Source organism: Phyllobates terribilis, unplaced genomic scaffold (assembly GCF_046119375.1).
Source record: "Phyllobates terribilis strain yellow unplaced genomic scaffold, ASM4611937v1 Scaffold_5__5_contigs__length_657084704, whole genome shotgun sequence".
Lineage (NCBI taxonomy): Eukaryota > Metazoa > Chordata > Amphibia > Anura > Dendrobatidae > Phyllobates > Phyllobates terribilis.
In genome coordinates, this window is record NW_027362765.1 from 271,046,662 (window position 1) to 271,063,776 (window position 17,115).

At 42.7% G+C, this 17,115-nt stretch overlaps 1 protein-coding gene across 1 annotated transcript in view; it reads right to left on the reverse strand.

Annotated features, from left to right (window-relative positions):
- The window catches only part of CENPX (centromere protein X), a 29,543-nt gene that overhangs the window by 4,393 nt on the left and 8,035 nt on the right, over nt 1–17,115 (reverse strand). The window contains exon 3 of the mRNA XM_073684145.1: nt 15,178–15,231. Coding sequence (XP_073540246.1) covers nt 15,178–15,231 — 54 coding nt within the window. The remainder of the gene's footprint in view (nt 1–15,177; nt 15,232–17,115) is intronic.

Below are 17,115 nucleotides of genomic sequence, written 5' to 3' on the forward strand. Positions count from 1 at the left end.
ACTGATAGTGGGCCTGTGGCCTTAGAGAGAGATACTCAAGTGCTGCATTTGGCCCACTAATTTAAATGAGACTTTTTTGTGATAGGTGGGGTCCAAATGTTGGGACACCCAGTGAGCTCACACTTATCACCTATCCACTTGAAAAGGGTTCCATACTGTTACAGAGACTGGAATTGGAATGGGATACACTATGTCCTAATTAGAACTCTAAGTAGAGAGCAGTTTTTGTACCTAGCTGTGAACATAGCAACAATTATCCCATAATGCAAGACGATTCCAGCTACACAGGAGTAAAGTTGTTGGATGGCTGCCAGGTGAGAGCACATAGTAAGAGAAGCAGAATAACACAGTGGTACCTTCTCCCTCCTTAGCAGTAATACAGTGCGAGCTCCTGGGCCTATAATTTGCAGCAATACTTCTTGAGTCTAAGAGCAGTGACGCTCTGCCATAGGAAACAGTCATGGTTAAAGGGGCCTGAATTCGTAATCATCTTAAACGTATAGCTCCCGACCGTCCTGGATTCAGCAGGACTTTCCTAATTCGAGGGCTCAGTCCCACCACACAATACTCACCCTCTGGGCTCATACTCATTTATGAGGAAAAACGGACAAGCGCAATCAGATTTAAAAATAAAAAATATATTGGATTGCATTCTGACTAATGTTATTCTATGAGTCCCAGCTCATCTGCAATTTTTTTTTCTCAGCTCAGATCAGACTGAGAAAAAAATAATAATATCAAATCGCACCCATCTCCTTGAAAACCTGACAATTCATCTGCTGCATACAGTAAAATCACAGCGTGCCAGTCAGGATAGATATATGTACATAGAATAGATCTAAAGAGGTCAGTGACATATAATTAGTACAGTGCAAGTGTATCTTACTGTACATGTATTTCATTAATAAATGAATAAATCTGTGAAAAAAAATGGGGTGGGACCCCCTGAAATTTTATTAACCAGCAGAGGGAAAAGTAGACAGCTGTGGGTAATGTTTATAACCTGGGAAGGAGGGCAGTAGATTAATACCCACAGAGCTTCCCAGGCTATTAATACCAGCCCACAGCTGTATACTTAGCCTTTACTGGTTATTAAAATGGGGGACTCCCCCCAAAAAAGATGTGGGTCCCCCCTATAATTAATAATCAAAAAAGGGTAGGCAGACAGCTGCAGGCTGGGAAGGGACCATGGATATTGGCCCACTCCTAGACTAAGAACATCAGCTCTCAGCCGCCCCAGAAAAGACGCATCCATAGGATGCGTCAATTCTGGCGCTTAGCCTCCGCTCTGAACACTTGCCCTGGTGCGTTGGCAAGTGGGTTAATAGGGTTGGGATTGATGTCAGGTTTGTTTTGGCAGCTGACATCAACCACAGGAGTTAGTAATGGAGGAGGAGTCTATAGGACGCCCCCATTGTCAAATTGTAAATAAAACACCCAGAATAAAGTCCTTTATTTTAAATAATGACAGATCAGTTCTCATACTTTGCACTGACGAGGGCCAATAGCCTGAATCCCCGTGTCTGCAAATTGAGATTCTGAATTGACTATTATCCTAAGTCATATTGCAAGACTCGTTAAAGGGTTGATTGTGACTTGTAGGATTGCTGCTTCCAATAGATGGCGCTATAGAGTTCAAGTCCTCTTCCTCTCTGAAGAGGCAATCTGCATATTGGACTCCTTTATTGAAATTTAAATAAAAAAAAAAAAGTTATACTCCTTTACGCGTAATCCACTGAAGCCAATATCCCCTGTAAAAGACAAAAAAAAAATAACCAACCATATCCCTCACCTGTCCGTCGAGTACATAATTTATTTGTCTAGCGCTTATCTACTCGTCGAACAGGTGAGGAATATGGTTGGTTGTTATTTTTTGGTCTTTTACATGGGACATAAAGGTGAGTATAACTGTTTTTAATTTAACCCCTTTACAACCCAAGGTGGTTTGCACGTTAATGACCAGGCCAATTTTTACAATTCTGACCACTGTCACTTTATGAGGTAATTACTCTGGAACGCTTCAACGGATCCCCCTGATTCTGAGATTGTTTTTTCGTGACATATTGTACTTCATGCTTGTGGTAAAATTTCTTCGATATCACTTGCGTTTATTTGTGAGAAAAACGGAAATTTGGCGAAAATTGTAAAAATTTTGCAATTTTCAAAATTTCAATTTTTATGCCCTTAAATCAGAGATATGCCACACAAAATAATTAATAAATAACATTTCCCACATGTCTACTTTACATCAGCACAATTTTGGAACCAAAATTTTTTTTTATTGGGGAGCTATAAGGGTTAAAAGTTGACCAGTGATTTCTCATTTTTCCATCAAAATTTACAAAACCAATTTTTTAGGGACCACATCATATTTAAAGTCACTTTGAGGGGTCTTTATGACAGAAAATACCCAAAAGTGACAGCATTCTAAAAACTGCACCCCTCAAGGTGCTCAAAACCACATTCAAGAACTTTATTAACCCTTCAGGTGCTTCACAGGAATTTTTGGAATGTGGAAGAAAAAAATGAACATTTAACTTTTTTCACAAAAATGTTACTTTAGACCCAATTTTTTTTATTTTCGCAGGGGTAACAAGAAAAAATGGACCCCAAAATTTGTTGTGCATTTTCCCCTGGGCACCAAGTGACACCATTTTGGAAACTAGACCCCTCAGAGAACTTATCTAGATGTGTGGTGAGCACCTTGAACCCCCAGGTGCTTCACAGAAGTTTATAACAATGAGCCGTAAAAATAAAATTTTCACATTTTTCCCACAAAAATTTTTTTTCAGCCCCCACTTTTGCATTTTCATAAGGGTAACAGGAGAAATTGCACCATGCTGTTTGTTGTGCAATTTCTCCTGAGTAAGCAGATACCCCATATGTGGGGGAAAACCACGGTTTGGGCGCACGGCAGGGTTCGGAAGGGAAGGAGCGCCATTTGACTTTTTGAATGTAAAATTTGCTTGAATAATTAGTGGACACCATGTTGCATTTGGGGAGCCCCTGATGTGCCTAAACAGTGGAAACCCCCCACAAGTGACCCCATTTTGGAAACTAGACCCCTCAGGGAACTTATCTAGATGTGTGGTGAGCACCTTGAACCCCCAAGTCCTTTACAGAAGTTTATAACATGGAGCCGTGAAAATAAAAAAAATCAAACTTTTTCCACAAAAATGATGTTTTAGCCCCAATTTTTTTATTTTCACAAGGGTAAGAGGAGAAAATGGACCCCAAAAACTTTTGTGCAATTTCTCCTGAGTACGCCAATACCCCATATGTGGGGAAAATACAGTGTTTGGGCACACGGCAGAGTTCAGAAGGGAAGGAACACTGTGTGACTTTTTGAACGCAAAATCGGCTGGAATCGAGAGCGGACGCCATATCGTGTTTGGAGAGCCCCTGATGTGCCTAAATAGTGGAAACCCCCCACAAGTGACCCCATTTTGGAAACTACACCCCTCAAGGATTTTATCAAGGGGTATATAGTTAACATTTTGAACCCAGAGGTACAACACAGAACCATGTATCGCAGGTTCTCAAGTGAAATGCTCGAGTCCCCGTCCGCATGTTTCACGGTTATTAGACACCCAAAAAAAACATGCGGGGATCGCTCGTGCATGGCAGGCAATCCCCGCAAGGTTTTTTTGGCCGCGAAGCATATGGGGCGGAGACTCGAGCACCCGCGATACTCAATTCATACCCGAGCACCCGATGCAAACTCAAGTTGCGAGCACTTGCGTTCAACACTAGTTGCCATATCGTCATCTTTTTTTTTTTACTTTTGAAAAAAAAAACAACCCTACCCTAACATTAGCACAGCCCTAACCCCAACCCCAGCGTTTATTTTTGACGCCGTTCCTAGTGCGGTATAAGTGATTAGACGACTTTGTTCTTCGGGTCGGTGCGACTACAGAGATACCAAAATCATATTGGGTTTTTATAATTGACAGCTGTCACACTAAAAGACATACAGTGCTGGCCAAAAGTATTGGCACCCCTTCAATTCTGTCAGATAATACTCAGTTTCTTCCTGAAAATGATTGCAATCACAAATTCTTTGGTATTATTCTCTTCATTTAATTTGTCTTCAGTGAAAAAAAAAAAACACAAAAAGAATTGTCCTAAAGACAAATTGGATACAATTCCACACCAAACCTAAAAAAGGGGGTGGACAAAAGTATTGGCACTGTTTGAAAAATCATGTGATGCTTCTCTAATTCGTGTAATTAACAGCACCTGTAACTTACCTGTGGCACCTAACAGGTGTTGGCAATAACTAAATCACACTTGCAGCCAGTTAACATGGATTAAAGTTGACTCAACCTCTGTCCTGTGTCCTTGTGTGTACCACATTGAGCATGGAGAAAAGAAAGAAGACCAAAGAACTGTCTGAGGACTTGAGAAACCAAATTGTGAGGAAGCATGAGCAATCTCAAGGCTACAAGTCCCTCTTCAAAGACCTGAATGTTCCTGTGTCTTCCGTGCGCAGTGTCATCAAGAAGTTTAAAGCCCATGGCACTGTGGCTAACCTCCCTAGATGTGGACGGAAAAGAAAAATTGATGAGAGATTTCAACGCAAGATTGTGCGGATGGTGGATAAAGAACCTCGACTAACATCCAAACAAGTTCAAGCTGCCCTGCAGTCCGAGGGTACAACAGTGTCAACCTGTACTATCCGTCGGCGTCTGAATGAAAAGGGACTGTATGGTAGGATACCCAGGAAGACCCCACTTCTTACCCCGAGACATAAAAAAGCCAGGCTGGAGTTTGCCAAAACTTACCTGAGAAAGCCTAAAACATTTTGGAAGAATGTTCTCTGGTCAGATGAGACAAAAGTAGAGCTTTTTGGGAAAAAGCATCAACATAGAGTATACAGGAAAAAAAAAAGAGGCATTCAAAGAAAAGAACACAGTCCCTACAGTCAAACATGGCAGAGGTTCCCTGATATTTTGGGGTTGCTTTCCTGCCTCTGGCACTGGACTACTTGACCGTGTGCATGGCATTATGAAGTCTGAAGACTACCAACAAATTTTGCAGCATAATGTAGGGCCCAGTGTGAGAAAGATGGGTCTCCCTCAGAGGTCATGGGTCTTCCAGCAGGACAATGACCCAAAACACACTTCCAAAAGCACTATAAAATGGTTTGAGAGAAAGCACTGGAGACTTCTAAGGTGGCCAGCAATGAGTCCAGACCTGAATCCCATAGAACACCTGTGGAGAGATCTCAAAATGGCAGTTTGGAGAAGGCACCCTTCAAATATCAGGGACCTGGAGCAGTTTGCCAAAGAAGAATGGTCTACAATTCCAGCAGAGCATTGTAAGAAACTCATTGATGGTTACCGGAAGCGGTTGTGCGCAGTTATTTTGGCTAAAGGTTGCGCAACCAAGTATTAGGCTGAGGGTGCCAATACTTTTGTCTGGCCCATTTTTGGAGTTTTGTGTGAAATGATCAATGATTTGATTTTTGCTTCATTCTCTTGTGTGTTTTTTCCTTACAAGCAAATTAAATGAAGATAAGACCAAAGAATTTGTGATTGCAATCATTTTCAGGAAGAAACTGAGTATTATCTGACAGAATTGCAGGGGTGCCAATACTTTTGGCCACCACTGTATTTTGTAAAATCTAGTTTTTGCATCGCCATATTTTGAGAGCTAGAATTTTTCCATATTTTGGCCGACAGAGTCATGTGACTGCTTGTTTTTTGCGGGATGAGTTGACGTTTTTATTGGTGCCATTTTCAGGCACGTGACATTTTTTGAGCGCTTTCTATTCCAGATTTTGGGAGGCAGAATAAACAAAAACCAACAATTCAGGAATTGTTTTTTTTTTAATTTTTTTATTCTACTCCGCGTGTGGTAAAATTTATAAGGTACCTTTATTCTTCGGGTCAGTACGTTTACAGCGGTACCACATTTATATTGTTTTTCTATGTTTTGACGCTTTTACACAATAAAAGCTATTTTATAGAAAAAATTATTTTTTTGCATCGATTCTGAGAGTTATAACTTTTTGATTTTTCGGATGATGGAGCTGTATGGCGGCTTGTTTTTTGCGGGACAAGATGACGTTTTCAGCGGTACCATTTTTATTTATATTAGTCTTTTTGATTGCGTGTTATTCCATTTTTTGTTTGGCGGTATGATGATAAAGCATTGTTTTTTGCTTCGTTTTTTTAATTTTTACAGTGTTCACTGAAGGGGTAAACTAGTGGGACAATTTTATAGGTCAGGTCGTTCCGGACACGGCGATACCAAATGTGTACTTTTATTGTTTTGTTGTTTTTTTTTCAGAATAATATTTATTGATGGGTACATTATATTTTTATTTTTTGTGGATTATTATTTTTTTTTTATATTTTTAAAAAATTTTTTTTTTTCACTTTGACAGTTTTTTTTATTTGTTTACTTTGTCCCACTATGGGACTTTCACTTTTTTTATTCTGATTGCCTGCATAGCATAGGGATGGAGCACCATCCCTGTGCCATGCAGGCTGTCAGCGCTGCACAGTGAGAAGATAGTTTGGTCATGTACTGCGCATGACCAAAAAATCTTCCTGCTGTCTGGTGACCCGGATGTTGTCATGATGACATCGGGTCGTCATGGCAACATCCGGGAAGCCGCGGCAGACAGTACTGGAGGTCGGAAGAGGAGGTGAGTATACCGATCACCTCCCCTTAGCCTCCGCAATGCTGCGATCGACTTCGATCGCAGCATTGCGGGGGTTAATGTGCCGGGAGCGGTGCGGGACCGCTCCCTGCACATTGTCACAGCTGACACCCGGTACTATTAGCTGACACCCGGCGGCGATCGCGCCCGCACAGCCTGTGTGCGCGATCGCGATGACGTACTAATATGGGTCAGGCTCTTAAAGCCCAGGGCACAGACGCGTATTAATACGTCATGGGCTTTAAAGGGGTTAAATTTCAATAAAGGAGTCTGTCATTCCATTCCAGAGGTTATATTATTTGTTTTATGGTTTATATTAGATATCCATAAGAGTGTAACTAGTCGATCAATATTTTTCATTTAATCTACTTATCAATAATCTTTTTTTCCAGTAAACCGTTTGTTGCCAAGAATAACAGCTGGCTTTTTTTACCACGTGTGGATTTATGTATATATGACCATTTGATGAATCGGTCTACATCAGCTATGTACCTGAGAAAGTGGACGGGACGTCCACGAAACACGTAGTAATCATAGCTTTTAGTAATAAACTACAAGATTGTTAATTATACACAATCTCTCGGCAAATTTCTTCACCACGGAGGAGCGCGTTTTTTTCCCGGCACCACTTTCATCCTATGGAGACTATTGAAGCATGCAGAAAGTGGAAAAAAAATGTTTTTAAAAAATATGAAAAAAATATAAAAAAAAAAAAAGTTTAAATCACCCCCCTTTCGCCCCATTCCAAATAAAATAAAAAAGTAACCCACTTACACATATTTGGTATCGCCACGTTCCGAATTGCCTGATCCATCAATATAAAAATAGAATTGGTCAGATCAGTAAACGGCGTAATGAGAAAAAAAATTCTAAATGCCAGAATTACGGTTTTTGGTCGTCGCAACATTGAAATAAAATGCAATAACAGGCGATCAAAACATCACATCTGCCCCAAAATGGTATCAATAAAAAAAGTCAGCTCGACATGCAAAAAATAAGCCCTCACTTGGCCCCAGATTTAGAAAAATGGAGACGCTACGGGTCTCGGAAAATTGCGCCATTTTGTTTATTTTTTTTTTTTAGCAAACTTGGGATTTTTTTTCACCACTTAAATAAACAAGAACCTATACATGTTTGGTGTCTACGAACTCGTAATGACCTGGAGAATAAGAATTGCAGGTCAGTTTTAGCATTCAGTGAACGTGGTAAAAAACAAACAAAAACAAAAAACGTGGAATTGCATGTTTTTTGCAATGTCACATCACTTGGAATTTATTTCCCATTTTCCAGTACACGATATGGTAAAACCAGTGATGGCGTTTAAAAGTACAACTTGTCCTGCAAAAAATAAGCCCTCACATGGCCATATTGAACGAATAATAAAAAGGCTATGGCTCTGCGAAGAAGGGGAGCAAAAAATTAAAACGCAAAAATGGTAAATACTCCGGTCATTAAGAGGTTAATGCCTGGGAAGCTCCATGGCTATTACCCCCTTTCTACACTATAAACATCAGCCCCCAGCTGGTTAATAAAATTTCGAGTGATCCCACGTCATTTTTTTCAGAAATGTATTTATTACTAAAATAAATGTACAGTTAGCTACACAAGCAAAGCAATGATTTTCTCACTCACATTTCTATCTATGTTTAGAAGAATATTTCCTTTGAAAACTATCTTTAAATGACAGAATTACTCTATGTAAAAGCTCATGTTAAAAATCAAATCGCATACGGATTGCATTCGCATGTCATTCGGATGCTAAGTGAGAAAAATCATATGGTGCTCGCATGAAAAACACATCAGATTTGTCAGACTTTTCAGGAACAACATCGGACAGTTTGTTTTTTTTACGGTGATGGGTATCAGCCCTCTCCGACAGATAGAGATACCGTATTTTTCAGATTAGAAAATGCACTTTTTTCCCCACACAAAATTTTGGGGGAAAACGGGGGTGCATTTTATAATCCAAATGTAGTTACCGGCTGCAGTGGAGCGGGGTCCCAGGATCTATGCTGCAGGTCGCAGGCTGGAAGGAGGGGGGGGGGGGGGGTGTACGGTGGTGCGGGGGCTCCGCCGACATTTTGTGAAAGCCCGGAGCCCCAGCAATTTCCATTGTTTTCAATGCAGTGGACTTCGTGAAAATGGCCACCAGAGGCAGCACATGCACAAATTGGGATCTCATCTCCCAAGATGTCAATGTGCACATGTCCCACCGGAGGCGGCCATTTCCCGAACTCCACTGCATTAAAAACCATGGAAATTGCAGGGGCTTCGGGCTTTCACAAAATGTCGGTGGAGCCCCCGCACCACCGAGCACCCCCACCTTCCAGCTTGGGGCCTGCAGCATCACCCACTCCTGCCTCTGCTGAACACCCTCTCCTACCAGCCTGGGGCCCAAAGCATCGCCCCACTTCTGCAGAAGCGACCCTGCCTCCTGGGACTCCGCTTCACCACCGCCATCCCCCAGGTAAGCTCCTGTAAGAGCGGACTATAAGACCACCATTTTCTTCCTATTTTCCTCCCCAAATTTGGGGGTGTGTCTTATAATCTGCAAAATACGGTAATTTTGTACATAGAAATACACTGCTATGTCCCTGTATTCTAGAGGTGAAGAAAAAAGGTCAGATTTTTTTTGTTTCTACAAAATTACTAAAAAATAATAAAATACAAATTATAAAAATGTCAGTTTCTCCTTTTTGACCTCTATAATTGCAAGCAGGCTCTAAAGCTATTGAACCACAGGCTCCAGTGATGTCACTGGGAGGATTTTGTTTGTATACATGATCTGTACTGCAGGCAGATCATACTAATACATTGTATATAACAGTGTAAATGTCACGCAAGGTGTGGGAAAGACTTCGTGCAAAACAGAGGGAAGAGGGAAAGGGAGCCCAGACACTAGGGAAAGGGGAGAGTAGAGACCTCTTAGTCTGGTCTAGTGTCACCCTGTCTCAACTTCCGTCCCTATATTGGCTCTTCACCAATCGTCGCACGTGTGCCTCGCCCTGACTTATGGCTAAGGCTAGGGAAGGAAGGAGATGATCATTAGTCGATCTACACTGAACTCTATAGACAACAAGGGTAGACAAACGGGGGAATTGCTTAGCTTTAGATGACTCCAAACAAATGCACACATGGCCTCAAGCTCCAGAGAGGAACAAAGTACTGCTCTTGCTAAAGCCTCACAAGTAGTAATGAATATCGCCGACACCTCCCTCTCAGACACACCAGGTAATTATACATCCAGGCCAGGGAGCTAATTAGCCAGAGGGAGGTAGCCGCTGGGTCCTAGAGACAGCCAGCCTTTAAGAAGATGTCTGTAATGCCAAACAGAGATCTCCTGCAACCAACTTAATGCGACCGTCTGTCACCTCTGACACATAGTATCTCTATGTCCCAATATTCTAGAGGGAGAATAAAAGTTTTTTTTGTTCCCATAAAACGACAAAAAAAAAAAAAGAAAAAACACAATAATTTCATTGTTAATGCGCTCTTTTAAAAAAATAACAAAATCAGCAAATATGGACATATTTGGGTCCCTGTAATCGTAACGATTCGCACAACACAGCAACCAGATCGGTAAATGGTGTAGAAAAAATAAATAAATCTGAATGAATATATATATTCATTCAGTGTCTACGGATACCGCGATCTCCGGCGCCATACACCTCCTCTTACCTGTAATGGCTCCATGCGTTCTTCTGTCTGGAGCCAGACTGCGCGTCAAGCATGCGCAGTCTATAAAGGCTTCAGACAGGGACGCTTGCAGCGTTATATTATAGATAGAGATAGATATATATACTAGCTATTGAACCCATTCTACGCCCAGGTAGCGAGCATTTTTATTGGTATATGGTCTCCCATCCTGGTATGTGCTGCCCCCATCCTGTCCCGGTATGCATGGCACCCCTCATCCCCCAAATCCTGGTAGCGTCCCTGTCTGAAGCCTCTATAGACTGCGCATGCGCGACAAGCAGTCTAGCTCCAGACAGAAGAACGCATGGAGCAGTTACAGGTAAGAGGAGTGTATGGCGCTGAAGATCGCGGTATGCATAGGCACTGAACGCATACCGCGAACTCCGGCGCCATACTTAGATACTTACCTGATCGGGAGGAACGTTGCCGCGGTGCCTCGCCGGAGGCCAGGGCAGGAGTGAAGGCGTCGAAGTCAGTGCATGCGCATAGCGCTATCCGGCGCCATTTTACTGAAGATACATTTACAGTGTGTCTTCAGCAAAATGGCGCCGGACAGCGCGGTATGGGCACGCGCGTACTCCGGCACCACAGGACACCGCAGCACTGGAGCACAGAGAAGAAAGGTGAGTATAAAAGTGTTTAATTTTTTTTTGTGTGTACAGTGTGAAAGGGATGGGGGGGGGGTACCACGCATTCCAGGATTGGGGGATTGAGGGGTACCACACATTCCAGGATTGGGGGATGAGGGGACCATGCATACCAGGATTGAGGGGATCATGCATACCAGGATTGGGGGGTGAGGGGACCATGCATACCAGAATAGGGATGAGGGGTACCATGCATACCAGGATTGAGGGATGAGGGGTGCCATGCATACCAGGATGAGGGGTACCATACATACCAGAATAGGGATGCGGGGTGCCATGCATACCAGGATTAGTGGTGAGGGGTGACATGCATACCAGGATAGGGATGAGGCGTGCATTTGCATACCAGGATAGGGATGAGGGCAGCACATAACCGGATGGAGGAACAGGATTGAGCAGCACAAATACCAGCATGAGAGACCATATACCAATAAAAATGCTCATCACCCGGGCGTAGAACGGGCTCAATAGCTAGTATATATATTACACTGCTCAAAAAAATAAAGGGAACACTTAAGCAACAGAATATAACTACAAGTAAATCAAACTTCTGTGAAATCAAACTGCCCACTTAGGAAGCAACACTGATTGACAATCAATTTCACATGCTGTTGTGCAAATGGAATAGACAATAGATGGAAATTGGCAATTATCAAGACACCCTCAATAAAGGAGTGGTTCTGCAGGTGGGGACCACAGACCACATCTCAGTACCAATGCTTTCAGGCTGATATTTTGGTTACTTTTGAATGTTGGTTGTGCTTTCACACTCGTGGTGGCATGAGACGGACTCTACAACCCACAGAAGTTGCTCAGGTAGTGCAGCTCATCCAGGATGGCACATCAATGCGAGCAGTGGCAAGAAGGTTTGCTGTGTCTGTCAGCGTAGTGTCCAGAGGCTGGAGGCGCTACCAGGAGACAGGCCAGTACACCAGGAGAGGTGGAGGGGGCCGTAGGAGGGCAACAACCCAGCAGCAGGACCGCTACCTCCGCCTTTGTGCAAGGAGGAACAGAAGGAGCACTGCCAGAGCCCTGCAAAATGACCTCCAGCAGGCCACAAATGTGCATGTGTCTGCACAAAAGGTTAGAAACCGATTCCATGCGGGTGATATGAGGGCCCGACGTCGACAGATGCGGGTTGTGCTCTCAGCCCAACACCGTGCAGGACGCTTGGCATTTGCCACAGAACACCTGGATTGGCAAAGTCACCACTTGCGCCCTGTGCTCTTCACAGATGAAAGCAGGTTCACAATGAGCACATGTGACAGACATGACAGAGTCTGGAGACGACGTGGAGAGCGATCTGCTGCCTGCAACATCCTTCAGCATGACCGGTTTGGCAGTGGGTCAGTAATGGTGTGGGGTGGCATTTCTTTGGAGGGCCGCACAGCCTTCTATGTGCTCGCCAGAGGTAGCCTGACTGCCATTAGGTACCGAGAGGAGATCCTCAGACCCCTTGTGAAACTATATGCTGGTGCAGTTGGCCCTGGGTTCCTCCTAATGCAGGACAATGCCAGACCTCATGTGGCTGGAGTGTGTCAGCAGTTCCTGCAAGATGAAGGCATTGAAGCTATGGACTGGCCCGCCCGATCCCCAGACCTGAATCCGATTGAGCACATCTGGGACATCATGTCTCGCTCCATCCACCAACGTCACGTTGCACCACAGACTGTCCAGGAGTTGGAGGATGCTTTAGCTCAGGTCTGGGATAAGATCCCACAGGAGACCATCCGCAATCTCATCAGGAGCATGCCCAGGCGTTGTAGGGTGGTCATACAGGCACGTGGAGGCCACACACAATACTGAGCCTCATTTTGACTTGTTTTAAGGATATTATATCAAAGTTGGATCAGCCTGTAGTATGTTTTTCCACTTTAATTTTGGGGGTGACTCCAAATCCTGGCCTCCATTGGTTAATAAATTTGATTTCCATTGATGATTTTTGTGTGATTTTGTTGTCCGCACATTCAACTTTGTACAGAACAAAGTATTCAATGAGAATATTTCATTCATTCAGATCTAGGATGTGTTATTTGAGTGTTCCCTTTATTTTTTTGAGCAGTGTATATATACAGTCTGCGTTAAAATTGGAAAAAAAAATGCAATTTCACAATTCTTTTTTGGGGGTTTAATTTACCATGTTCACTCTATGGTAAAACTGACCTCGAAATATGATTTCCCAGATCAGTACGAGTACGCAGTTGCCAAACATGTATAGGTGTGGCAGAGCGGCTTCCGGTGCGCACGGCCATCTTTCTGAAGCTGTGATCTACAGGAAAATGGCTGCCAACGTGGCAGATCGCATGCTCCGGCGGCCATTTTCCTGTAGATCAGCTTCAGAAAGATGGCCGCGTGCACCGGAAGCCGCTTACAGCAAGACACTGGCCCCAGTACCCAGCAAGGCCCCAGGCAGATACCTCTTCTGCTGACGCCGCGGCCACCTGCTGCCGCCGATCCCACTCCACCACCACCGGTAAGTTACTTTCGGACCATAAGGCGCCCCCCCCCCCCCATTTTCCTCTCAAATTTGGGGGGGGGGGGGGGCGGAGTGCGTCTTATGGTCTGAAAAATACGGTATATATTTTTTGAGATCTGGGGCTGTGTGATGGCTCCAATCGGATTAAATGTACTTTATATTTTGCTAAATTGGACTTTTCTGAATGCAGCGACACCAAATGTGTATTTTTTATGGGGCAAAAAGGAAGAAACTTGAACATGAGTTTTTTTTTCAGATTTTTAATAGCTTTTTTTTTTTGTTACTTTATTTAATAGTCCCCTTAGGAGGCTTGAAGCTGTGATTATCCGATTGCCTGTGCTATACATAATAGTGCTTCAGCCCTGCTGCAAGGAGATTCATGATGACAAGCACGGGGGTCTTCAGCAGACCTCCAGCTGTCATGACAACCCATAGGATCATGTGACACGGGCGCCAATGGGCAGGATGAATGACGCGCTTCCGTCTAGTGCGTGTTAAATCCCACTGTCAGTGTTTGACAGCATGATTTAACTTGTTAACAGGCACATGATGGCTGAATAAATCAGTCAGCATCTGCGGGGAAAGATGTGGGCTTGGCGTGTGAGCTCATATCATAGACAGGGACACAACCTTAGATGTAAAATATATGTCAAAGGTCGTGAACGGGTTAACTGTCCAAGCAAAATGGATGTGATTTCTATGTAAACTGCGCCCCCTGTGCGTAAAAAACTGCAGTTACTTTTTTAAGTGCAGAATCAAAACTTTTTTGTACTAGAACAAACACATTAAAAACGCAGCTTCACATCTGCATCAAAAAAGGATAAAATAAACGGGAAAAGGCATAAAAAAATGCAGCAAAGATGCATAGTTTGGTGCGGACACCTGCAGAAAAGAAAAAAAAAAAAAAACTACAGTATTTAACTTGTGTGAACATGACTTTACAGACACAAAAACGCCAGATGTCATATAGTGAAGCTACATAAAAACGAGAACTGGCTGCTACAACTGTGAATGAATTAACAAAAAATAAATCCTTATGTCTCAACTAGAGATGAGCAGGATGCACAGAGGACGTCGCACCAGCTCTGGCTGATCAAAAGCCGTGCAGGGAATGCTGGAAGGTATGAGATTCACAGCCTCCCGTCCAGCTGTCAGGCAGCACTGACCTGCGCGCTGGATAGGAGTCCCGTGAACTGATCCGCTCATCTCTAGTCCCAACTGTTTGCAGGTGGACAGTCTCAGAGTTGGGTCTACGCCCTGCAGTCTGGGGCGTCTTCTGAACGCCCCTCTGACATCTCTTCCTTCCAGGGTAGAAAGAAATGGTAAATGGGTGTGGCTAGGGAGAGTGACCAAAATTTGCCGCTTTGCGCTACATAGCTTATCCCTCTGTTCTTCAAAACTTGGGAGGTATGTTAAATGTGATGGTTACTGGTGATCGATTTAACCTCAGATTATCAGTCTCCACAACACATTGTGTTTATATATGACAACATATTGCTCCCCTGCTGGAAGGTGCATAATATGACTTAGGGGTCTCTAGAAGGAATTCTTCCAACCACTCAATTATGCCCAGTTGATAATAAGATGGGTGGTGGTTACAGTAATTGAATTGATATAACAGAGTCTGGAAGGCATGAGGTCTGGCCCCTGACTCCTCCAGCTCCATGAGAAGTGGCTAGTGTACTCACCATGGACAAATACTCTAAGTAGCTCTGACAGAAGTAGTATGGCGTCACCACTGACTGAAACACAAGAAAGACAATCTGTTATAATGCATATCAGCCACAAAAAAATCCCAACATGAGCAAACGGGCTCATAATATACAGGTGGCCATGAAGAGAAGAGAAGTACTGGCCAGAATGTGGCTGACCATCCCAACGATCCAACCAACAACATGCAAAGTAATATAGCACGTCCTGACCATACCAATTTCCGTTTTTTTTTTTTCCTCCCCTTTTATGTTTAAGTTTTTAATTTGTCTGTCGATATAACCGTATGGTGTTTTATTGCGGGATGGGTTATAGTTTTGAATTGCACCATTCACGTTACCATATAATGTACTGAAAAATCAGGAAAGAAACATTCCATGTGGGGTGAAATGGTGTAAAAAACACAATTCTGACAATGTTTAAGTTTTATCTTTATGGAGATCACAGTACAGTAAAAATGACCAGGTAACAGGATTTTCCAGGTCTGTACAATAAAGACCCATAACTTTGTTATTTTATTGTCAGTGAGGCTGTATTAGGGCTTGTCATTTGAGGGCAAACTGTAGTTTTTAATGGTCAAATTTTGGGGGTACATAACTTTTTTTGCCATACATTCCCATAATGAGCATTTAGTGTGTTTCTGATGTTGCAGATTTTCCGCACCCATTAGGGTATGTGCATATGTTTAGTAGTAGAAAAATCTGCAGCAAAAATCAGCGGTGTCAGGAAAAATGCGTAAAATATGAGAAATTTTATGTGTTTTTTCCCTGTTATTCAAAAGGGTGAAAAATGCTGCAAAAATCCTAAAAGAGTTGACAAAGATCAGCAGAAATCCCATTCACTTTGCTGGTTCTGTAAACTGATGTGTTTTTTTTTCCCAGCGGCAAAACCGCAATGAAAAACGTAACGTGTGAACAAACCCTTGAGTAAATCAGGTTACTTGCATTTTTTCAATGTGTTTTTTAGTGCATTTTTTTCTATGCGTTTTCATTTCTCTTTGGTGTGTCAGGTTTTAAATAAAGCTGCTTTGTTTTTGATACATCCTGGTATTTGGCTTTGACAAAAACTTTATTGATACAGTCATGTCTGGATTACATGCGTTCTTATGGTGTTACTACAGTGGATATGCACTAAAAAAAAAATGTGCGTTTTTTTAACACGTGGATACGCATTTTTTCTATATATTGCAGAGTGGGCATGAGATTTCTATAAATCCCAACTACTTCGCTGGAACTGTAAGACGCTGCAGTTTTGTATGCAACAAAAATACACAGTGGGAACTTATTCTCATACAGCCAATAGAGTCCAACTGATGCAAATGGGCTAGATCTAAACCCAGCAGTTTAACCTCTTTGATATACAGGTGCATCTCACTAAATTAGAATATCATCAATAGGTTCATTTATTTCAGTTCTTCAATACGAAAAGTGAAACTCATATTATATAGAGTCATTACAAACAGAGTGATCTATTTCAAGGGTTTATTTCTGTTAATGTTGATGATTATGGCTTACAGCCAATGAAAACACAAAAGTCATTATCTCAGTCAATTAGATTAATTAATAAAAAACACCTGCAAAGGCTTCCTACGCATTTAAAAAGGTCCCTTAGTCTGTTTCAGTAGGCTCCACTATCGTGGGGAAGACTGCTGACTTGACAGATGTCCAGAAGGCAGTCACTGACACACTCCACAAGGAGGGTAAGACACAAAAGGTCATTACTAAAGAAGCTGGCTGTTCACAGAGTGCTGTATCCAAGCATATTAATGGAAAGTTGAGTGGAAGGAAAAGGTGTGGTAGAAAAAGGTGCACAATCAACCGGAATAACCGCAGCCTTGAAAGGATTGTTAAGAAAAAGCCATTCAAAAATGTGGGGGAGATTCACAAGGAGTGGACGGCTGCTGGAGTCATTGCTTC